Raw genomic sequence first — 27,025 nt, 5'->3', positions numbered from 1 at the left:
CTGGCGTTAGAGCTGTGAATAAGTACTGACGTTAGGGCAGTGTAAGAAGGAGAAGTATTGGCTGGCTTTGAAAGGGGATTGTCATTTGTGTTGACCTGGGGCTGGCCATGGGGCTGCCTGTGGGGCTGTCTGTATGTATGTATGTATGTATGTATGTATGTATGTATGTATGTATGTATGTATGTATGTATGTATGTATGTATGTATGTATGTATGTATGTATGTATGTATGTATGTATGTATGAATATAACATGTCTCAGTATCTCTAGTCATGGTGACATGTCTCTGTATCTCCAGTCATGGTGACATTTCTCTGTATCTGTAGTCATGGTGACATGTCTCTGTGTCTGTAGTCATGGTGACATGTCTCTGTGTCTCTAGTCATGGTGACATGTCTCAGTATCTCTCTAGTCATGATGACATGTCTCTGTGTCTCTAGTCATGATGACATGTCTCTGAATCTCTAGTCATGGTGACATGTCTCTGTATCTCTAGTCATGGGGACATGTCTCTGTATCTCTAGTCATGGTGACATGTCTCAGTATCTCTAGTCATGGTGACATTTCTCTGTATCTGTAGTCATGGTGACATGTCTCTGTGTCTGTAGTCATGGTGACATGTCTCTGTGTCTCTAGTCATGGTGACATGTCTCAGTATCTCTCTAGTCATGATGACATGTCTCTGTGTCTCTAGTCATGATGACATGTCTCTGAATCTCTAGTCATGGTGACATGTCTCTGTATCTCTAGTCATGGTTACATGTCTCTGTGTCTCTAGTCATGGGGACATGTCTCTGTATCTCTAGTCATGATGACATGTCTCTGTGTCTCTAGTCATGGTGACATGTCTCAGTATCTCTAGTCATGATGACATGTCTCTGTTTCTCTAGTCATTGTGACATGTCACTGTAACTCTAGTCATGGTGACATGTCTCTGTATCTCCAGTCATGGTGACATTTCTCTGTATCTCTAGTCATGGGGACATGTCTCTGTGTCTCCAGTCATGGTGACATGTCTCTGTATCTCTAGTCATGATGACATGTCTCAGTATCTCTAGTCATGGTGACATGTCTCTGTATCTCTAGTCATGTTGACATGTCTCTGTATCTCTAGTCATGGTGACATGTCTCTGTATCTCTAGTCATGGTGACATGTCTCTGTGTCTCTAGTCATGGTTACATGTCTCAGTATCTCTAGTCATGTTGACATGTCTCTGTATCTCTAGTCATGTTGACATGTCTCAGTATCTCTAGTCATGTTGACATGTCTCTGTATCTCTAGTCATGGTGACATGTCTCTGTGTCTCTAGTCATGTTGACATGTCTCTGTATCTCTAGTCATGGTGACATGTCTCTGTATCTCTAGTCATGGTTACATGTCTCTGTATCTCTAGTCATGGTGACATGTCTCTGTATCTCTAGTCATGATGACATGTCTCTGTATCTCTAGTCATGGTTACATGTCTCTGTGTCTCTTGCCCCAGATCACTGTTCCTCCACCATCAAACTCGTCCGTTGGACTTCCAGATAGTGAAGTGTGATTCATCACTCCAGAGAAAGAGTTTCCACTGTTCCACAGTCCAATGGCGACGAGCTTTACACCACTCCAGCCGACGCTTGGCATTGCGCATGGTGATGTTAGGCTTGTGTGCGGCTGCTCGGCCACGGAAAGCCATTTCATGAAGCTCCTGATGAACAGTTCTGGTAGCTGACGTTGCATCCAGAGGCACTTTGGAACTCGGTTGTGTTTGTTGCAAACAAGGACAGGTTATTTTTACATTTCAAATTAGAAAGGACAGGTTATTTTTTACATTTCAAATTAGAAAGGACAGGTTATTTTTACATTTCAAATTAGAAAGGACAGGTTATTTTTTACATTTCTAATTAGAAAGGACAGGTTATTTTTTACATTTCAAATTAGAAAGGACAGGTTATTTTTTCATTTCAAATTAGAAAGGACAGGTTAATTGGAAAGGACAGGTTAATTAGAAAGGACAGGTTATTTTTTACATTTCAAATTAGAAAGGACAGGTTATTTTTACATTTCAAATTAGAAAGGACAAGTTATTTTTTACATTTCTAATTAGAAAGGACAGGTTATTTTTTACATTTCAAATTAGAAAGGACAGGTTATTTTTTACATTTCAAATTAGAAAGGACAGGTTATTTTTTACATTTCAAATTAGAAAGGACAGGTTAATTTTTACATTTCAAATTAGAAAGGACAGGTAATTTTTACATTTCAAATTAGAAAGGACAGGTAATTTTTACATTTCAAATTAGAAAGGACAGGTAATTTTTACATTTCAAATTAGAAAGGACAGGTTATTTTTTACATTTCTAATTAGAAAGGACAGGTTATTTTTTACATTTCAAATTAGAAAGGACAGGTTATTTTTTACATTTCAAATTAGAAAGGACAGGTTATTTTTTACATTTCAAATTAGAAAGGACAGGTTAATTTTTACATTTCAAATTAGAAAGGACAGGTTATTTTTTACATTTCAAATTAGAAAGGACAGGTTATTTGGAAAGGACAGGTTATTTAGAAAGGACAGGTTATTTTTACATTTTAAATTAGAAAGGACAGGTTATTTGGAAAGGACAGGTTAATTATAAAGGACAGGTTATTTTTACATTTCAAATCGGAAAGGACAGGTTGTTTAGAAAGGACAGGTTATTTTTACATTTCAAATCGGAAAGGACAGGTTAATTAGAAAGGACAGGTTATTTTACATTTCAAATCAGAAAGGACAGGTTAATTAGAAAGGACAGGTTAATTAGAAAGGACGGGTTATTTTTTACATTTCAAATTGGAAAGAAAATGTTATTTTTACATTTCAAATTGGAAAGGACAGGTTAATTAGAAAGGACAGGTTATTTAGAAAGGACAGGTTATTTTTTACATTTCAAATGGGAAAGGACAGGTTATTTTTTTTACATTTCAAATGGGAAAGGTGTTAAAACAATAGAAGTGTTAATGAATGTATCTGCAGAGAAGCAGAGAACCGTCCACTCAGACAGTAGACCTGCTTTTCAAATCAAACCGTGTCTGTCACATGCGCCAAATACTACAGGTACTACAGGTATAGACCTGACAGTGAAATTCTTACTTTACCAGACCTTATAAGGAAATAACGTGTCAAAAGAACGTATGTACTCAAATAAACTGCAGTTAAAAAATATATATATATTATTTTTTATTAATAAATCAATTAAAAAATAAATACAAATGTGGTTCCAGGAATCATGACTAGGTCTTTATGTGGCTTTTTATTGTCCATGTCATGTTACCCCCCTCCACTTTGAGACACCACACAGCAGGTGAAAAGAAGCAGGCATGGTTTGTTAGTGGGATTTGGGTCTGTTTACGAAGGGGCTTTATAGGGAGCGGCAGGGTAGCCTTGTGGTTAGAGCGTTGGACTACTAACCGGAAGGTTACATGTTCAAATCCCCGAGCTGACAAGGTACAAATCCGTCCTTCTACCCCTGATCAAGAAGCTTACCCATTCTTCCTATGCCGTTATTAAAAATAAGAAATTGTTCTTAACTGTCTTCCATAGTTAAATAAATAAAAAAACATGGCATTTTGACTAGTGGTTGTGGAGACCCAATTATGCAATATGCTTTCTCCAATTATGCTATATTACTACGTAAAACATGTTTTTTTTAAAACAATTTGATAAAGCTTAATTTATCTTTCATTTCTATGCTTTAATGTAACATACTTGTATTTTATGGCATTAGTTATACTGAAGAATGAGGAAACGTTGAGGCTGTCTTTCAGTAGGGTAGTTCCTGGTTAGTTGGACTACCTGTATAGCCAGAGGCGTTTAGGAACCACATGGGAATCAGCGTGAATGGAATCCTATCGGTCCTAATGATCGCCTTGGGGGGGTTTAGATTCCTTCCCATCATTGATCTAAATTCTAAACTCCTTTACGGTTGCTTCCTATCGTTCTACCGCTCCATTTGAAGCAGGAAACAGAGCTATGGTCAGTCAGGTGGAATCCCCAGACCTTCCAAGCTGCTCCTCATCTTCTCCATCCTCCACCTTCCAATTTTATGCTCCTTTAATTGAGAGATCTTCTTACTTGATGTATTGTAAAATGAATCGCTAATTTATGTAATCACTCAATTAACGATAATTCCAGCATATGTTCAAAATGCCCAGAGGGTTTTCTTCTCGCAGGTACTTATTTTGATGTCACGGTGAAACAGCTAATTAATTTTACATGCATATTAATTTGGGGTCTGCTAAGAGAGAGTCCCTCCCTCCCAACTCCCATCGTCGCGCTGCCTCATTTGTGAACGCAGACTCAGGCCAAATATTTACCTTTTTAACCTTTTTGAGGGGGGTGGAAAACAATTTAAGATTTAAATTGCATAATTAATATTGTTGCTTAGTCTAATTCATGTCCCGTTTGGCTGTGCCTTTTAAAAATTGTAATCCGTTATTTATTTACCTTAATTTATACACAACACACATTAGCTTATCCTAACGCAGTGTTATCAAACATTACATTGAACTTGAACAAAAACGTTATTTCAGGATCAAATAGTTTACATTTTACAACCTATCATCAACCCGTCATGTGGAATCCGAAATCAATTAAACAAACAACAACAACAACAAAAAAAGCTTGGGCATACACAGGCTGCTCTATGAAGGACAGAACATTACGGTCTATTTCAAAGTATTCTTGACGCATTCTCCTCTTTACTAGTGAATTAACGATTCCCTTTTAATTAATAAGAAAACCCGCGGCAGGCAAACTTGAGTGCTTCTGTATGATAATGAAGGAAAATGAATGAACTGAATAATGTTCGTTAACTCTAAAACACGTCTCCCTTCACTCCGCGCCCCCTTCCCCCTTCCCCTCCTCCTCTCCTCCACTATAGCACTAAAAGGGCGTTGAGTGTCTTAATGAGATCTCTCTGTAGTCTAATTAATTGACGCTGTCGTCTTGAATATTCATAATATTCCTATATAGTAGCTCTACGTCAGTTAGCCCCGCTATACGGTACTAATTGTACTATGCAGCAGCAGCTCAGGAAAGAGTCCAGCCATAGACCTTCATTACAATCAATAATGCTCAGATTCACCAGAGTCAAGTACCGTCTCCAACACCTGCCGATAAGTCAACTTATGTATATATAGTGGTTTACAAAAAATATAGTGGTTTACAAAAAATATAGTGGTTTACAAAAAAGACAGTGGTTTACAAAAAATATAGTGGTTTACAAAAAATATAGTAGTTTACAACAAAAAAACATGTTTTAAATGGCATTCTGTTTATTATGTTTAAAATAAAATATGCTACTTCATAGCAATAGCCTAACATGTCACCATAATAATACAATTAGAATTATTATTGTTTATTATTAGTATTATTATTATTATTATAGATCTAATGGTATATATACATATTTGGCATTCAACTGGATATAGGACTATTTTCTTTAAGTTATACAAGTATTATTGAATAGATTGTTTTGAAGGTGTTAATGTCATTAATTAGTTGTTTATGCAAATGTTTTCATTGACAATGTAAATTACCCCGTCAGCAGTTGCATCTTTGTTTATTCATCCGTTTTTAGTAAATCTACAACGCCTCCAGATAAAGAAGAGTAATAATAATACCACTACTAATAATAGGATGAAGGAAGCCCATGTTGAGTTTACTGCACAGCGATCACAGCAGGGCCTTGATCCAATAACAGCAGCGCCAGATGAAGTGAAGAGCGAGACGGCACGTCATAATAACAACAGAACCAGATGAAGTGAAGAGCGAGACGGCACGTCATAATAACAACAGAACCAGATGACTTGAAGCGCGAGACGGCACGTCATAATAACAACAGAACCAGATGACTTGAAGCGCGAGACGGCACGTCATAATAACAGCAGCACCAGATGACGTGAAGAGGGAGACGGCACGTCATAATAACAGCAGCACCAGATGACATGAAGAGCGAGACGGCACGTCATAATAACAGCAGCACCAGATGACGTGAAGAGCGAGACGGCACGTCATAATAATAGCAGCACCAGATGACGTGAAGAGGGAGACGGCACGTCATAATAACAGCAGCACCAGATGACATGAAGAGCGAGACGGCAGCACCAGATGACGTGAAGAGCGAGACGGCACGTCATAATAACAGCAGCACCAGATGAAGTGAAGAGGGAGATGGCACGTCATAATAACAACAGCACCAGATGACGTGAAGAGGGAGACGGCACGTCATAATAACAACAGCACCAGATGACGTGAAGAGAGAGATGCCATAACATTCACCAGGGTTCACTGACATTACAGAAGGTCTGAAAACCCACAGGTCAGAGGCTGGACTACTGTTGTTAGAGCTTTAGATCCGCTATATATATATATATATATATATATATATATATATATATATATATATATATATAGCCTAGTATATATTTTCAATAGATCTATTCTGATTTCTTGGGTTGCTACAAGTGTATGATATTAATTTGATCACTCTGCTATTGCAGGAAATTCAGACTTTTATACACGGATTCTAAAGATTGTAATTGCCTCTTTAAAATGTCAGACTTGATTTGCTCTAACTAAAAATGTATTATCCCTTTACAAAACAAATTCCTTTAATTATAATCCACACAATAGTTCACATTTCATGTTTCTACATGATTATTTTCCTGCTGTGAGAAACTGGTCAAATTAAGGTCCTGCATCTGTACTTCATTTTATTGTTGGGAATAGTGTAGGCCTGTTAACTTTTAATTACTGTGGGCCTGTCCACTTGATTTGACCAATAATTGTTTTATCATAACATTCCGATGTGTGCCCATAATAAATAATTCGTTGTCATAGGCTAATGTGATTATTTTTATTTTAATAAATAGCTGAATGCAGTTTTTTCATTCACGCTTTAAATCCATATCTGTTTTCCTGCGCACAGTAACGCGACGAACACACGTTGGTTGTCTATTTTCTTGGCGATAATGTACCATGAAAACACACTATCATTTTCCTATAAGTGTGTATGAAACGTATCGCCTAGCTATTCAACTTTTTCAGGTATTTTTTTTTCTTCATTGTATTTATTCTGCAGTTCTCCAAGTCGTTCTCAAAGTAGATTATAAATGAACTTCTCATTTGAGACAGTTCATGTTTCTGCATAATATTGTTCCCCCAATTTACATTTACTAACCAATCTTTCTGACAGGGATATTCAGCTATCATTTGTTACTTTTGGAGCGAAGGCGATTTTTTGGCGGGGGGCAACATTTGTTTTCCTTTGTGCTCTGGTGCAGCAGTGGAGAGACGACGTGTGAAAGTGGCTGTTAGGTCCGCCTTTCTCCCTCTCTGACCCGGCTCTTTATCCCCGTCGCCCTGGGAATGGCACGCATCGCTACTCTACTTTAGAGGAGCAGCAAAGAGCGCCTTTGTTTCAGTCCTTTTGGGTCGCACAAAATTGTTCTCCGTTCCGCCGCTGCAAAAAAAAAGCTACTTCAGACCAGGAGCAGGTTCACAAGTGCAATGCAATTTGGCTTAGCTCAACCTTTGTTCCGCTTGTACAAATGACCAAACAGTGCTCACATTATACAGTTGATCTACTGGGGATTCAACAGGCTCTTTTGGAGAAGAGGAGAAAGGCGAGTTCATCTGTTCAGAATCATGGTGGCGGAATTTTTCCCTCAATCCGCAGCTTTGTGGGATAAAACGTCTTGGACAGATGCAGCTAGAGATCAGAAGCGTAAAAGATGATTAAATGTTAAGGAAAAGTTAACTGAAATCAAAAGGTTAAATGGTTCGATGGGAATTGTATTGCGCAACAGTGTGAACACATCCGAATGTCAGGACCGTTTTCCCCTTGACGCTGAATTGACAATAAATTGTTTTCTAATAACAATAATAATAATAACAATAATAATAATAATAATAACGTTAAAAATATACACCGATTTTTTTTGTATTTTCCTCATCTTTTGATATCAACATCCATACAGCTTTGTCCAATCTGTTCACACACATTAGCATCGCAACAGAAACAACCGATGATGACTGAGTGACTGACTGAAACCACACCGTTTCCCTCTAAAGGGCTTGGATTTACCACAGGCCCGCGTCCCGACTGGCTTTATTCTTACTCGCCCCTGCAGCCTGTCCGTCCGAATCAGGATTCCGTGTATTGTGGACGCATGGAGAGAAATTAGCATAGATTATGAGTTGGTCCGAGTGTGTGTGTGTGTGTGGTCCTTCTCATTGGGATGTGGCCAGGCGGAAAGGGAAGGTGGCTTGGCTAGGAGGGTGCGCTCACACAGAGAGAAGAATGTCCATTGATCTGAATACGTCCCCCATTAGGTTCACACTCACATAATTGACTTATTGGTATTTTATACAGTTTCTATAGCATTGTCGTAAGTCTCGTAACCACCCGAGTTTTACATTTCAATGACTGGCTTAATTTAAACCTGTTCATCCGCGTAGAAAGTGTATTTTGTTTGTACGTTTGCTTGTCACAGCTTTGTGGGACTCGTCTGGTAAACACTAACATATTGGTATTAGGCCAGTATACCTTTTGTAGGCTATTCGAAACAAATTAAATAAACACATCATATGTATGTCTCCACATATATTCAAGTGTCCATTTCAAGTCAAACGTTTATTAATTGTGCCTTTTGGGGATTACCTATGACGTGCATAACACACTCAGCATATAGTTCGAAGATATATATATTTTATCGACTGCGGCGCATGCTCTCGGACGCTGAATATATATACACACACACACACCACACACACACACACACACACACACACACACACACACACACACACACACACACACACACACACACACACACACACACACACACACACACACACACACACACACACACACACACACACACACTCAAAGAGGGAAAAATCCAAGTCAGACAAAAGTAACAGTATTCAAAGGGAGTGTATTGAGCAATTGACAATACAACTTCAACAAATACATTCAGGAAATAATTGTATATTATTCCAAAGGGCAATTAACAGTTAACCGTCATGTAAAGACGTTATATACAAACTGTTAGTCACCAGTTAGATGACTATAGATCAGAGATTGGTACACAAATTATCGATTCGATATCAGTTCAAATCACACTGTCCCCTATAAACAGCTCAACCTAAAATGTAATCAATGACACGTCATTCAACACGAAAAAAAAAACTTACAACGGACTATACAGAACAAATAGAGAGACTGCGCCAAGAAGCGACGGCCCTCCATGCCAAACATCAAATTGCTTAGTAGCTCTATTTGTAAACGCAAATAGTTGACTAAGCACCCCTTGCTCGGTGCACAAAAGGTTATCTGCATACCTTCACTACGGCGTAACCGGGCTTTCATCACCCTCCCTCACACTTCAAATCCGGTGGGTCGCTGTGCCTTTTCACCCCTTCGCTCTGTCTTCAAATGGAAATCATTTCTATTGGCTCAAGGTGTCCATGTAAATAGGTGTAAATGAATCCAGATTATGCCTTTGCTTTCTCCTCCGAGCGAGTAGCCCCCCCCTCCTCCTCCTCTCCACCCAAGGCGATTGTCATGTGATAGCGAAGAAGTGGCACATTAATGAAGCGGCTCTACGGGGGTCTTTTCTCCTGTCATCACATTAAACTATCACACGGTTCGGGGAAGGACATGGAAATAGCAGCTCCTTAGCTCTGCTCATCACAACAAGGGCCGCAACACATCGGGAACCATTCAGAGAGTCGTGGTGTGTGTGTGTGGGGGGGAAGGAGAAGCTTATTGCTGCTTGCTTAACTAAAGATAGCGCATCATATAGGCCATCTGAAGGGAGAGAACGAGACTGTTTTCATAGGACGGCTGTTTTCAAGACCCACAGCCCATAAGCGCTGAGTGAACAGTCCACGGAGGAAACAGACAGTGAGTTGCGTTGCTGTATTTCATGCATCTTGGGGAACTTTCAGTAACTTTTAAGCGCGGGGATATTGCATTTTTTTTTTGGTACTTTGCGTTGTAAAGACAATCTATGCGGCAAGTGTATGGAGTTTTACGCGTTCGTAATGTTGTTTTGAACAGTTGTTTTGAACAACCCGTACTAGAGTGATACTTCAAGGAGTGTAGGACAAGTTCTATTTCTCCTGTTTGTCTGAGAGAAACTGGAAGAACTGTAGTCTGACGCGCCATTCAGCAGAGTATTTTGACAGAAAGTCCAACAGAATGCCTCGTCCGGGGAGAAACACGTATAGCGACCAGAAACCTCCCTATTCCTACATCTCCCTGACCGCCATGGCTATCCAGTCCTGCCCGGAGAAGATGCTCCCGCTCAGCGAGATCTACAAGTTCATCATGGACAGGTTCCCTTACTACCGAGAGAACACCCAGCGGTGGCAGAACTCCTTACGACACAACCTCTCTTTCAACGACTGTTTTATTAAAATCCCCAGGCGGCCGGACCAGCCGGGTAAAGGGAGTTTCTGGGCTCTCCATCCCAGCTGCGGGGACATGTTCGAGAACGGAAGTTTCTTGCGGCGTCGTAAACGCTTCAAGTTGATGATGATGGCGTCCGAGCATCTGGCGCAAAGCAAGCCGTCGGACGCTGCCCACTATCTCCAACAACAAGCCAAACTCCGACTGAGCGCTCTGGCTGCTTCCGGCACACATCTCCCGCAAATGTCCGGTTACAACATAGGAGTCTCTCACCAACCGTCAACTTTCAAACACCCGTTCGCAATCGAGAACATAATCGCCAGAGAGTATAAAATGCCAGGCGGACTGGCCTTCTCCACCATGCAGTCTATGTCTGCTGGCTACCCGCTGCACAACCAGCTCACCACAGCCTGGCCTCATATGTACAGCTCCAGCGTCATGGACACGGTAGCTCCCATCTCCATGGCCAGTGATTATTCGGCCTACGGAATGCCCCTCAAGTCTATTTGCTATGGCGCGCAGAGTCTACCTGCCATCCCCGTGCCAATCAAGCCCACCCCTACTTCGATGCCAGGGCTCTCGGCTTTGCCAACACATATTCCAGCTTTCTTAGCGAACTCTCCCCAGTCTCTCAGCCCCACGTCTCCTCAGACAGCTACCAGCCAAAGCAGCCCTGCCACGCCGAGCGAATCGCTCATAAACCCGGCCTCTTCGGCCATGCAGTCCGTGGTGTCGGTGCACTGACATGACGTTATAGCGGATGGGACTTATTAAAAACTTCTGAAAAAGAAAAGAGATGGTTATCAACTTTTCCAAAGCGGTATTTTATTGTTTGATCAATTCATGACAACCAACTAAAATATGCTCTACAATCATGAGGCAAGATATTTGCGTTTTGTGGTTTATCGATGTACTTAGATGTTTTACTTGAGCATTGTTGTGGCAGTGACCCTTGTCTTTCTATGACGCGCATATAGGCTACATCGTTTTGTTACCTGTTTAGGGTCATTTAAGAATAATCCAATTCTGAGATTATTTTCAAAAAGCACTCTCGTTATCCGTATCTATATTCTTGCTTACATTTTATTGCCAATTCTCCAATACATATTCCAATTCTATTAATCTAAAACTGGTAAAACAATTCGTTATTACATTAGAGAATGTTGTCCGAATTTTTTTTTTGTTGTTGTTGCATTTTCGTCAAGATAAAAAGGCAAAGAAAAATAAATAAATGAAATCAACTTTTTGTAAATTAAATTTAAAGTGACTTTTTAGTTACAGCTCCCTTTAATGCGCATTGCATTTGCTATACCAAACAGCCACATCTAATTTTTAGGAGAATAAAAAAAGAAAGAGAACAATCACAGAGGTGACATTTTCAAATAACAAAACTTGAAAACAGATATTTATGGTTTACTTTGGTGTCTGGTTGTCTGCATTCAAAACATTCAAATATATTTGAATTGATGGAAGAATAAGTTGAAATGTGTAAACTGCACTTTTTTTTTTGTTAAATGTTTTAGATGATCTGTAGTTTACAGATCTTTCTGTAGTTGTTCTGTGGACCATTTTAATTTAAAACAAAAAAAATAAACTGTGGTGACCGGATGTATAAAAAAATGCAGTATATTTGTACGTTCTCTAAAACGCATGCTATTTCAAAACGTTGTGTTGTATTTGCTGCGAGCATGCGTGCTTCTCCAAGTGTGCCATGTGTCTGCAATAAATTATTGGTCATCAAGAATATTTTCCCATTAAAAAAACAGCGTAAACATTATGTTACATTGCGGTGTGTTTTTTATTTAAACGGGTTATTTAACACACACACACACACAAACACACACACACACACACTTAAAAAAATATATAGTGTTTTCGTAAATGTTATTGTTGGTGTTGTAGCATTCTAGACTATAGTAGTTTAAATTATTATAAAGTCAAGTAAGGTAGCAATAATAGTGGTTATGTAATTGTACATGGTTCATTGAGGTTTATATGACACTGGATCCTATTAAACCACACTTTGAGCAGAAACATTCAAATTCATAAGAAGGCAATTCAGCGTGCAGATCTCACTTATTCAACAGGTTATTGGTGTGTTTAAGGGACAAACACGCATTCCTTTATGTTCCAACGTTAATCACAGTTAGAGGCCGAATGTTGTAGTTATGCTACAACTATACTAATATTATGATATATAGCTGTATTTGCACAAAATAAATAATAACCCAATATTCCAGCCAAAACCTCTATTTACAAATTTCATTTGAGACAATATTCGTTATGGATGTAAATTAGAAATATTCACTGTGATAATAACCGATTCCTGGGGATTTTCTCAAGTCAATCCCCCATCGCTAAGTATAAACAAATATGTTAGGATTCCATCACTGTATGCTATTAACGAGACCTACATCAAATGCACCCCCCCCATCCACTTCATTCAGTCCATTCGTCTTGAATAGGGAACGTAAAGAATAGCGAAGTTAGACGGGGCCACCGATGTAGATATAGTCCCTTTTTCAATGAGACAAAAGAGTGATTTTCACCAACACATTGCTGACTGGGGGACTTGGAAACGAGTTCTGAAAACCTCTTTGGAATTTAAATGCCCCCCCCCCCTGTTTGGTCTGTTTGCACAACGTTGAAGGTTTGTTGGACAGTACCAACACAAGAAGTGCGTAGACGGCGACACTTGCCATTTTTTTTGTCAATGGTGTGAAATGACGAAATTCACTTTTCTCATAATATAAAGTGCAAACACGCACATTAAATATACGATAATACCTCGAATTTTGCTATTGTATTCATTAAGCACTGAACTGGGCTTGAGCAGAGGGACGACGTTGTGATGCATTCCAATACCCTCATTATTCTGAAAAGGAAATCGCAATTCGTTGATTAGAGTATTTGAATAATGTTGTCAGTGTTACGTCTGGTCCTTATGTGTGCTTCACCAGAGGTTACAATCGGAACATTATCGAGTACATCTATTACCGCAGGCTACAGGTACACCGAACACAATCGCAATTTATTAGTGTTTTAGAAGCAACGTTTTTAAGGAGCTCTTCATAGCTCAGTCTTTCTCAGGGACGAGCAGAGAGAGACCTGTCCCATTTATTCTGTTATAATAGGGTAGTTAAGATAATATATATTTATAATAGGGTAGTTAAGATAATATATATTTATAATAGGGTAGTTAAGATAATATATATGTATAAAAGTATAGTTACGATAATATATATTTATAATAGGGTAGTTAAGATAATATATATTTATAATAGGGTAGTTAAGATAATATATATGTATAAAAGTATAGTTACGATAATATATATTTATAATAGGGTAGTTAAGATAATATATATTTATAATAGGGTAGTTACGATAATATATATTTATAATAGGGTAGTTACGAGAATATATATTTATAATAGGGTAGTTACGAGAATATATATTTATAATAGGGTAGTTACGGATATATATATTTATATTAGTGTAGTTACGATAATATATATGTATAATAGGGTAGTTACGAGAATATATATTTATAATAGGGTAGTTACGATAATATATATTTATAAAGGTATAGTTACGATAATATATATTTATAATAGGGTAGTTACGAGAATATATATTTATAATAGGGTAGTTACGGATATATATATTTATATTAGTGTAGTTACGATAATATATATGTATAATAGGGTAGTTACGATAATATATATTTATAATAGGGTAGTTACGGAAATATATATTTATTTGATTATAATATGGTAGTTACGGAAATATATATAGTTCTAATATGGTAGTTACGGAAACATATATTTGCATATATGTGTAGTGAAATAACTTAGCCCTTGATTGAAAAGTATCCTGGGAATCAGGTACAATCCAACTGTCCACAAGGTTGGTTTGCTTTGAAATGTATTTGTGTTTTAACAATCAGGTTTAACGAATTAAAGTATGACGATTTGAAATCAATGCATAATATTTAATTATCACCGAAAATCTTTGAAGACCTTAAATTCATTAAAAGTATCCAATTGAATTTCATACATTCCAGATGAACAAACCCATCTCATTAGCTTGAAGTTCCGTTTAAACGTTTTTAAACGCTTTTAAACGTTATTGCATGAAACTGTAATTTTTATATGAACATTTACCAAAAAATACAAACTTTGCACTGGTTTAAACGTGTCCCTCTGAGATTTCACGATTTTCATTTTGGAAATGAGAAAGAACGAGATGCCTTCTCGCTCCCGATTTTAGAAATACCAAGTCAGTCTGACGATGTGCTACCCTGTAAGGCTGCCATTATCAAAAAAAATCGAATTAAAACAAAAGTTCACACAGTATCTTTTATTTCCAAAACTTTTACAATACAACACGTTTTTTTCAGTGTGAATGAGGTCCCTTTTAAAAACTTTGAGGTGTAATCAGCTGCATTATATTTTAAATAACTGCTGTCCTTATGACCTCCGCAATAAGACCCCATCCAGTCAGATATGAAGGTTAACTCACATACACACGCGCGCAAACACACACACACGCACGCGCGCACGCGCGCGCACACACACACACACGCATGCGCGCGCTACACACGCTCGTGAAATACAGCTCCACCTCCAAATCCATCCTGTACACAACCACAATGTTGTTCTAGGGTTTAATTAAGAGCGTTCATTTAAAGTGGCTGCCCATCCAATGTAATTAGTATGTATAATTTATGCGTTGCTTATTGCACGAAGGGCATTGGCCTGCATAATGAACTCAACTTAACCTTAAGTATGGAAAGGAGGAATGGACAGAAATGTGTTATTTATAATGTGTTTACAGTGGTGGTAATGTCACCGCCACGGGGGGTGGAAATCACTTCAGTCAGAACTTTGTTTGTGTTGAACGTTTCATTAAAGGGCCAGAGAGAGATTATTTATTTGCCTGTTTCTGTTGAAGGTTTCTGTAGAGAGAGATTATTTATTTGCCTGGAGCTGGCATGGCATTAATATGACTATAGATATCAGAGGTGAAGGAGCTGGCATGACATGAAAATGATTTTAAATATCAGAGCTGAAAGAGCTGGCATGTCATCAATATACATCATTAATATGACTATACATCATTAATATGACTATACATCATTAATATGACAATACATCATTAATATGACAATACATCATTAATATGACTATACATCATTAATATGACAATACATCAGTAATATGACTATACATCATTAGTATGACTATATATCCTTAATATGACTATAACACATCATGTATGAGTTAAGGCAGGTAACTAACACAGCCAGACAGTAACACATCATGTATGAGTTAAGGTAGGTAACTAACACAGCCAGACGGTAACACATCATGTATGAGTTAAGGCAGGTAACTAACACAGCCAGACAGTAACACATCATGTATGAGTTAAGGCAGGTAACTAACACAGCCAGACAGTAACACACCATGTATGAGTTAAGGCAGGTAACTAACACAGCCAGACAGTAACACATCATGTATGAGTTAAGGCAGGTAACTAACACAGCCAGACAGTAACACATCATGTATGAGTTAAGGCAGGTAACTAACACAGCCAGACAGTAACACATGAGTTAAGGCAGGTAACTAACACAGCCAGACGGTAACACATGTATGAGTTAAGGCAGGTAACTAACACAGCCAGACAGTAACACATCATGTATGAGTTAAGGCAGGTAACTAACACAGCCAGACGGTAACACATCATGTATGAGTTAAGGCAGGTAACTAACACAGCCAGACAGTAACACACCATGTATGAGTTAAGGCAGGTAACTAACACAGCCAGACAGTAACACATCATGTATGAGTTAAGGCAGGTAACTAACACAGCCAGACAGTAACACATCATGTATGAGTTAAGGCAGGTAACTAACACAGCCAGACAGTAACACATGAGTTAAGGCAGGTAACTAACACAGCCAGACGGTAACACATGTATGAGTTAAGGCAGGTAACTAACACAGCCAGACAGTAACACATCATGTATGAGTTAAGGCAGGTAACTAACACAGCCAGACGGTAACACATCATGTATGAGTTAAGGCAGGTAACTAAAACAGCCAGACAGTAACACATGAGTTAAGGTAGGTAACTAACACAGCCAGACAGTAACACATGAGTTAAGGCAGGTAACTAACACAGCCAGACAGTAACACATGAGTTAAGGCAGGTAACTAACACAGCCAGACAGTAACACATGAGTTAAGGCAGGTAACTAACACAGCCAGACGGTAACACATCATGTATGAGTTAAGGCAGGTAACTAACACAGCCAGACAGTAACACATCATGTATGAGTTAAGGCAGGTAACTAACACAGCCAGACGGTAACACATCATGTATGAGTTAAGGCAGGTAACTAACACAGCCAGACAGTAACACATGTATGAGTTAAGGCAGGTAACTAACACAGCCAGATGGTAACACATCATGTATGAGTTAAGGCAGGTAACTAACACAGCCAGACAGAAACACACCATGTATGAGTTAAGGCAGGTAACTAACACAGCCAGACGGTAACACATCATGCATGAGTTAAGGCAGGTAACTAACACAGCCAGACAGTAACACATCATGTATGAGTTAAGGCAGGTAACTAACACAGCCAGACGGAAACACATCATGTATGAGTTAAGGCAGGTAACTGACACAGCCAGACAGTAACACATCATGTATGAGTTAAGGCAGGTAACTAACACAGCCAGACGGAAACACATCATGTATGAGTTAAGGCAGGTAACTAACACAGCCAGATGGTAACACATCATGTATGAGTTAAGGCAGGTAACTAACACAGCCAGACAGTAACACATCATGTATGAGTTAAGGCAGGTAACTAACACAGCCAGACAGTAACACATCATGTATGAGTTAAGGCAGGTAACTAACACAGCCAGACGGTAACACATCATGTATGAGTTAAGGCAGGTAACTAACACAGCCAGACGGTAACACATCATGTATGAGTTAAGGCAGGTAACTAACACAGCCAGACAGTAACACATCATGTATGAGTTAAGGCAGGTAACTAACACAGCCAGACAGTAACACACCATGTATGAGTTAAGGCAGGTAACTAACACAGCCAGACAGTAACACATCATGTATGAGTTAAGGCAGGTAACTAACACAGCCAGACAGTAACACATCATGTATGAGTTAAGGCAGGTAACTGACACAGCCAGACAGTAACACATCATGTATGAGTTAAGGTAGGTAACTAACACAGCCAGACAGTAACACATCATGTATGAGTTAAGGCAGGTAACTAACACAGCCAGACGGAAACACATCATGTATGAGTTAAGGCAGGTAACTGACACAGCCAGACGGTAACACATCATGTATGAGTTAAGGCAGGTAACTAACACAGCCAGACGGTAACACATCATGTATGAGTTAAGGCAGGTAACTAACACAGCCAGACGGAAACACATCATGTATGAGTTAAGGCAGGTAACTAACACAGCCAGACGGTAACACATCATGTATGAGTTAAGGCAGGTAACTAACACAGCCAGACAGTAACACATCATGTATGAGTTAAGGCAGGTAACTAACACAGCCAGACGGTAACACATCATGTATGAGTTAAGGCAGGTAACTAACACAGCCAGACAGTAACACATAATGTATGAGTTAAGGTAGGTAACTAACACAGCCAGACGGTAACACATCATGTATGAGTTAAGGCAGGTAACTAACACAGCCAGACGGTAACACATCATGTATGAGTTAAGGCAGGTAACTAACACAGCCAGACGGTAACACATCATGTATGAGTTAAGGCAGGTAACTAACACAGCCAGACGGTAACACATCATGTATGAGTTAAGGCAGGTAACTAACACAGCCAGACAGTAACGCATCATGAATGAGTTAAGGCCATGTAACTAACACAGCCAGACGGCAACACATCATGTATGAGTTAAGGCAGGTAACTAACACAGCCAGACAGTAACACATCATGTATGAGTTAAGGCAGGTAACTAACACAGCCAGACAGTAACACATCATGTATGAGTTAAGGCAGGTAACTAACACAGCCAGACGGTAACACATCATGTATGAGTTAAGGCAGGTAACTAACACAGCCAGACGGTAACACATCATGTATGAGTTAAGGTAGGTAACTAACACAGCCAGACATTAACACATCATGTATGAGTTAAGGCAGGTAACTAACACAGCCAGACGGTAACACATCATGTATGAGTTAAGGCAGGTAACTAACACAGCCAGACGGTAACACATCATGTATGAGTTAAGGCAGGTAACTAACACAGCCAGACAGTAACACATAATGTATGAGTTAAGGTAGGTAACTAACACAGCCAGACGGTAACACATCATGTATGAGTTAAGGCAGGTAACTAACACAGCCAGACGGTAACACATCATGTATGAGTTAAGGCAGGTAACTAACACAGCCAGACGGTAACACATCATGTATGAGTTAAGGCAGGTAACTAACACAGCCAGACGGTAACACATCATGTATGAGTTAAGGCAGGTAACTAACACAGCCAGACAGTAACGCATCATGAATGAGTTAAGGCCATGTAACTAACACAGCCAGACGGTAACACATCATGTATGAGTTAAGGCAGGTAACTAACACAGCCAGACAGTAACACATCATGTATGAGTTAAGGCAGGTAACTAACACAGCCAGACAGTAACACATCATGTATGAGTTAAGGCAGGTAACTAACACAGCCAGACGGTAACACATCATGTATGAGTTAAGGCAGGTAACTAACACAGCCAGACGGTAACACATCATGTATGAGTTAAGGTAGGTAACTAACACAGCCAGACATTAACACATCATGTATGAGTTAAGGCAGGTAACTAACACAGCCAGACAGTAACACATCATGTATGAGTTAAGGCAGGTAACTAACACAGCCAGACAGTAACACATCATGTATGAGTTAAGGCAGGTAACTGACACAGCCAGACAGTAACACATCATGTATGAGTTAAGGTAGGTAACTAACACAGCCAGACAGTAACATTTACATTTACATTTACATTTAAGTCATTTAGCAGACGCTCTTATCCAGAGCGACTTACAAATTGGTGAATTCACCTTCTGACATCCAGTGGAACAGCCACTTTACAATAGTGCATCTAAATCATTGGGGGGGGGGGGGGGGTGAGAAGGATTACTTATCCTATCCTAGGTATTCCTTGAAGAGGTGGGGTTTCAGGTGTCTCCGGAAGGTGGTGATTGACTCCTTAACACATGAGTTAAGGCAGGTAACTAACACAGCCAGACGGTAACACATCATGTATGAGTTAAGGCAGGTAACTAACACAGCCAGACAGTAACACATCATGTATGAGTTAAGGCAGGTAACTAACACAGCCAGACAGTAACACATCATGTATGAGTTAAGGCAGGTAACTTACACAGCCAGACAGTAACACATCATGTATGAGTTAAGGCAGGTAACTAACACAGCCAGACGGAAACACATCATGTATGAGTTAAGGCAGGTAACTAACACAGCCAGACAGTAACACACCATGTATGAGTTAAGGCAGGTAACTAACACAGCCAGACAGTAACACATGAGTTAAGGCAGGTAACTAACACAGCCAGACGGTAACACATCATGTATGAGTTAAGGCAGGTAACTAACACAGCCAGACGGTAACACATCATGTATGAGTTAAGGCAGGTAACTAACACAGCCAGACAGTGACACATCATGTATGAGTTAAGGCAGGTAACAAACACAGCCAGACAGTAACACATCATGTATGAGTTAAGGCAGGTAACTAACACAGCCAGACAGTAACACATGAGTTAAGGCAGGTAACTAACACAGCCAGACAGTAACACATCATGTATGAGTTAAGGCAGGTAACTAACACAGCCAGACGGTAACACATCATGTATGAGTTAAGGCAGGTAACTGACACAGCCAGACGGTAACACATCATGTATGAGTTAAGGCAGGTAACTAACACAGCCAGACGGTAACACATCATGTATGAGTTAAGGCAGGTAACTAACACAGCCAGACAGTAACACATCATGTATGAGTTAAGGCAGGTAACTAACACAGCCAGACAGTAACACACCATGTATGAGTTAAGGCAGGTAACTAACACAGCCAGACAGTAACACACCATGTATGAGTTAAGGCAGGTAACTAACACAGCCAGACAGTAACATCATGTACGAGTTAAGGCAGGTAACTAACACAGCCAGACAGTAACATCATGTACGAGTTAAGGCAGGTAACTAACACAGCCAGACAGTAACACACCATGTATCCATATGTTAATAAGGCAGTATACATATATCTTGTTGGAGCATCTGTCATTGCAGTCGCCGGCAGAGGTCTCTCGGTTGACGAGTCTTCTCCAAACTTTGTGTCGTTGATGCATTACGGTCCATAATGAATTTCTCTGCTGATTTACAGCGTCTGACTGTGTCTGCGAACTCAACCCAACTGGCTAGGTGTATCGTGCTGGAACAGGCTGTCCATTAGTTTATTCCCATCTATTATTTATGCATATTATTTCAATTTTTAGATCACAACTGTTGCAAGAGCCAAAATGTCACATTCCTACATCAACCAATTTACTTGCGATGTTTATCGTTGGGTGTTTTGTTTCCTCCCCCCCACACACATAATATATTTACACTGGACAGTAGCAGATTCCCTCTTAAATAAATACAGGCAGTAATTCATGTTCTAAACCAAACAGCTTCGTTTCGAGTCCCAAATGGCACCCTATTCCCTACATAGTGTACTACTTTTGACCAGAGCCCTATGAGCCCTCCTGAACGTAGTGCCCTACGGTTTGTAGGTAATAAGGAGCCATTTGGGACGGAGATAGAGCTCCTCTCCTTGCAGCTAGCTTGCCTCCTCATTAATATCCTGTAGCGAAGGAGGAGAAACGCTGAGGCAGATATTTCTCTTTCCCTTTTTATTGGAACTCTGGCCTACAGGATGAACCACGACGGAGGACCAATCAGGGGACTCTTTAGGCAGGATGCTACTTGTTTTCTATGGCTAGAGTGTATATGGTGTGAGTTCTAAACTGGCACCCTATTCCCTATGTAGTGCACTTCTTTTGACCAGAGTCCTATGTGGAATAGGGTGCCTTTTGAGACTGAACTTATGAGGGTCTTCACACATACTAGACTTTTGTCAACAATCCACGTCAGCACCGCGTATTACTGCAGTGTAAACTGGTGAACTTGTCACGCCTCCACCGCTACCTCTCGACACTCGCCCGACAGTTGACCCCCGCCCCCCCCCATCCAAACAGGCCAATGTAAACAGAACTGTCTCGTTGAGCCAACAATCTTATAGAACAAATTGTAATAGCAGAGCAATGTTTTAGAACACAACACAATGCACTCTGTCTGCCATCTGCCCGGGGGCAGTTCTCCAGCGTGCCAGTGGCCATCGAAGATGAGCATTTGCCCACTGAAGTCTGTTGTGACGCCAAACTGCAATCAGGTCAATACCCTGGTGAGGACGACGAGCATGCAGATGGGTTTCCCTGAGATGGTTTCTAAAACTGCAGAAATTGTGTGGCTGGTTGGATGTACTGCCAAATTCTCTAAAATGATGTTGGGGGTGGCTTATGGTAGAGAAATGAACATTAAATTATCTGCCAATTATCTGGTGGACATTCCTGTAGTCAACATGCCAATTGCACGGTCCCTCAAAACTTGAGACATCTGTAGCGTTGTGTCGTGTGACAAAACTGCACATTTTAGAGTGGCCCTTTATTGTCCCCAGCACAAGGTGCACCTGTGTAATGATCATGCTGTTTAATCCGTTTTTTTATATGCCACACCTCTCAAGTGGATGGGATATCTTGGCAAATGAGAAATGCTCATTAGAATCTGTTCTCCCTAAATAACCCCACTAGATGACAGTCATTCTATTCTGTTCCCCCTAAATAACCCCACTAGATGACAGTCACTCTATTCTGTTCCCCCTAAATAACCCCACTAGATGACAGTCATTCTATTCTGTTCCCCCTAAATAACCCCACTAGATGACAGTCACTCTATTCTGTTCCCCCTAAATAACCCCACTAGATGACAGTCATTCTATTCTGTTCCCCCTAAATAACCCCACTAGATGACAGTCATTCTATTCTGTCCCCCCTAAATAACCCCACTAGATGACAGTCATTCTATTCTGTTCCCCCTAAATAACCCCACTAGATGACAGTCATTCTATTCTGTTCCCCCTAAATAACCCCACTAGATGACAGTCATTCTATTCTGTCCACCCTAAATAACCCCACAAGATGACAGTCATTCTATTCTGTCCCCCCTAAATAACCCCACTAGATGACAGTCACTCTATTCTGTTCCCCCTAAATAACCCCACTAGATGACAGTCACTCTATTCTGTTCCCCCTAAATAACCCCACTAGATGACAGTCATTCTATTCTGTTCCCCCTAAATAACCCCACTAGATGACAGTCATTCTATTCTGTTCCCCCTAAATAACCCCACAAGATGACAGTCATTCTATTCTGTTCCCCCTAAATAACCCCACTAGATGACAGTCACTCTATTCTGTTCCCCCTAAATAACCCCACTAGATGACAGTCATTCTATTTTGTTCCCCCTAAATAACCCCACTAGATGACAGTCATTCTATTCTGTTCCCCCTAAATAACCCCACTAGATGACATTCTATTCTGTTCCCCCTAAATAACCCCACTAGATGACAGTCATTCTATTCTGTTCCCCCTAAATAACCCCACTAGATGACAGTCATTCTATTCTGTTCCCCCTAAATAACCCCACTAGATGACAGTCACTCTATTCTGTTCCCCCTAAATAACCCCACTAGATGACAGTCATTCTATTCTGTTCTCTCTAAATAACCCCACTAGATGACAGTCATTCTATTCTGTTCCCCCTAAATAACCCCACTAGATGACAGTCATTCTATTCTGTTCCCCCTAAATAACACCACAAGATGACAGTCATTACATTCTGTTCCCCTAAATAACCCCACTAGATGACAGTCATTCTATTCTGTTCCCCCTAAATAACCCCACTAGATGACAGTCACTCTATTCTGTTCCCCCTAAATAACCCCACTAGATGACAGTCATTCTATTCTGTTCCCCTAAATAACCCCACTAGATGACAGTCATTCTATTCTGTTCCCCCAAAATAACCCCACTAGATGACAGTCATTCTATTCTGTTCCCCCTAAATAACCCCACTAGATGACAGTCATTCTATTCTGTTCCCCCTAAATAACCCCACTAGATGACAGTCATTCTATTCTGTTCCCCCTAAATAACCCCACTAGATGACAGTCATTCTATTCTGTTCCCCCTAAATAAACCCACTAGATGACAGTCATTCTATTCTGTTCACCCTAAATAACCCCACTAGATGACAGTCATTCTATTCTGTTCCCCCTAAATAACCCCACTAGATGACATTCTATTCTGTTCCCCCTAAATAACCCCACTAGATGACAGTCACTCTATTCTGTTCCCCCTAAATAACCCCACAAGATGACAGTCATTCTATTCTGTTCCCCCTAAATAACCCCACTAGATGACAGTCATTCTATTATGTTCCCCCTAAATAACCCCACTAGATGACAGTCATTCTATTCTGTTCCCCCTAAATAACCCCACTAGATGACAGTCATTCTATTCTGTTCCCCCTAAATAACCCCACTAGATGACAGTCATTCTATTCTGTTCCCCCTAAATAACCCCACTAGATGACAGTCATTCTATTCTGTTCCCCCTAAATAACCCCACTAGATGACAGTCATTCTATTCTATTCCCCCTAAATAACCCCACTAGATGACAGTCATTCTATTCTGTTCCCCTAAATAACCCCACTAGATGACAGTCATTCTATTCTGTTCCCCTAAATATCCCCACAAGATGACAGTCATTCTATTCTGTTCCCCTAAATAACCCCACTAGATAACAGTCACTCTATTCTGTTCCCCCTAAATAACCCCACTAGATGACAGTCATTCTATTCTGTTCCCCCTAAATAACCCCACTAGATGACAGTCATTCTATTCTGTTCCCCCTAAATAACCCCACTAGATGACAGTCATTCTATTCTGTTCCCCCTAAATAACCCCACTAGATGACAGTCATTCTATTCTGTTCCCCCTAAATAACCCCACTAGATGACAGTCATTCTATTCTATTCCCCCTAAATAACCCCACTAGATGACAGTCATTCTATTCTGTTCCCCCTAAATAACCCCACTAGATGACAGTCATTCTATTCTGTTCCCCCTAAATAACCCCACTAGATGACAGTCACTCTATTCTGTTCCCCCTAAATAACCCCACTAGATGACAGTCATTCTATTCTGTTCCCCCTAAATAACCCCACTAGATGACAGTCATTCTATTCTGTTCCCCTAAATAACCCCACTAGATGACAGTCATTCTATTCTGTTCCCCCTAAATAACTCCACAAGATGACAGTCACTCTATTCTGTTCCCCCTAAATAACTCCACAAGATGACAGTCATTCTATTCTGTTCCCCCTAAATAACCCCACTAGATGACAGTCATTCTATTCTGTTCCCCCTAAATAACCCCACTAGATGACAGTCATTCTATTCTGTTCCCCCTAAATAACCCCACTAGATGACAGTCATTCTATTCTGTTCCCCTAAATAACCCCACTAGATGACAGTCATTCTATTCTGTTCCCCCTAAATAACTCCACAAGATGACAGTCACTCTATTCTGTTCCCCCTAAATAACTCCACAAGATGACAGTCATTCTATTCTGTTCCCCCTAAATAACCCCACTAGATGACAGTCATTCTATTCTGTTCCCTCTAAATAACCCCACTAGATGACAGTCATTCTATTCTGTTCCCCCTAAATAACCCCACTAGATGACAATCATTCTATTATGTTCCCCCTAAATAACCCCACTAGATGACAGTCATTCTATTCTGTCCCCCCTAAATAACCCCACTAGATGACAGTCATTCTATTCTGTCCCTCCTAAATAACCCCACTAGATGACAGTCATTCTATTCTGTCCCCCTAAATAACCCCACTAGATGACAGTCATTCTATTCTGTTCCCCCTAAATAACCCCACTAGATGACAGTCATTCTATTCTGTCCCTCCTAAATAACCCCACTAGATGACAGCCATTCTATTCTGTTCCCCCTAAATAACCCCACAAGATGACAGTCATTCTATTCTGTCCCTCCTAAATAACCCCACTAGATGACAGTCATTCTATTCTGTCCCCCCTAAATAACCCCACTAGATGACAGTCACTCTATTCTGTTCCCCCTAAATAACCCCACTAGATGACAGTCATTCTATTCTGTTCCCCCTAAATAACCCCACTAGATGACAGTCATTCTATTCTGTCCCTCCTAAATAACCCCACTAGATGACAGTCATTCTATTCTGTCCCTCCTAAATAACCCCACTAGATGACAGTCATTCTATTCTGTCCCTCCTAAATAACCCCAATAGATGACAGTCATTCTATTCTGTTCCCCCTAAATAACCCCACAAGATGACAGTCATTCTATTCTGTCCCTCCTAAATAACCCCACTAGATGACAGTCATTATAATCTGTTCTCCCTAAATAACCCCACTAGATGACAGTCATTCTATTCTGTCCCTCCTAAATAACCCCACTAGATGACAGTCATTCTATTCTGTTCCCCCTAAATAACCCCACTAGATGACAGTCATTCTATTCTGTCCCTCCTAAATAACCCCACTAGATGACAGTCATTCTATTCTGTTCCCCCTAAATAACCCCAATAGATGACAGTCATTATATTCTGTCCCCCCTAAATAACCCCACCCTAGAACAGGAGTGGATAAGGAAGAGACCACATAGACATGGTATCGTCCAGCCTGGGCAGCCAAACACCCATGTGTGCATGAAATTACAATGTCAACATTTGATTCATGCTGTTAGGTTGTGACTGTGGAACAAATTATGCTTGTGGTGGGGGGGGGGGGGGGGGGCGTGGCAGTTTCAATATTAGCCCAGGAAGGTGTCCTAACAGTTGAATAGTAAATCCCTAGTTCGCTGTCCTTTGCAGCACGCTGACATATTGTCAACACCATTACCCACCAGCAAGTCCCATCATGCTTGAGGATAAGTGCTTGAGGATCCAGCCGGCGCTTTGATTTGGACAATTCCTTTGCACATAACATTTGTAGTTTTCGAAACCCGGAAAAGAACTCAAGAGAACACCAGAAGTTTCGTTTGCCACTCTAATGATGTTCATCAGACACATACGTTTTTTAAAAAAAGGGACATTTGACATTCTATAAACTGAAATATGATTTAAAATCCTACAACAACAACAAACAAAAAAAACATTTTGGTTGAAGGTTTGTTGATATAACTCACGTGATGATGTGTGTTCAAAACACAATAAAAAACATTTTGGTTGAAGGTTTGTTGATATAACTCACGTGAAGATGTGTGTTCAAAACACAATAAAAAACATTTTGGTTGAAGGTTTGTTGATATAACTCACGTGATGATGTGT

At 40.0% G+C, this 27,025-nt stretch overlaps 1 protein-coding gene across 1 annotated transcript; it reads left to right on the top strand.

Annotated features, from left to right (window-relative positions):
* The first annotated feature begins 9,547 nt into the window (after window positions 1-9,547).
* Window positions 9,548-12,205, top strand: LOC135536417 (forkhead box protein B1-like). The gene has a single exon (XM_064962761.1). It carries the CDS (start codon window positions 10,231-10,233, stop codon window positions 11,182-11,184), a length of 954 nt encoding a protein of 317 aa, XP_064818833.1. The 5' UTR covers window positions 9,548-10,230; the 3' UTR covers window positions 11,185-12,205.
* The last annotated feature ends 14,820 nt before the right edge of the window (window positions 12,206-27,025 follow it).

Source organism: Oncorhynchus masou, unplaced genomic scaffold, assembly GCF_036934945.1.
Source record: "Oncorhynchus masou masou isolate Uvic2021 unplaced genomic scaffold, UVic_Omas_1.1 unplaced_scaffold_616, whole genome shotgun sequence".
Lineage (NCBI taxonomy): Eukaryota > Metazoa > Chordata > Actinopteri > Salmoniformes > Salmonidae > Oncorhynchus > Oncorhynchus masou.
Note: the sequence above shows the minus strand (reverse complement) of the source record. Positions and strands in the feature narration are given on the sequence as shown.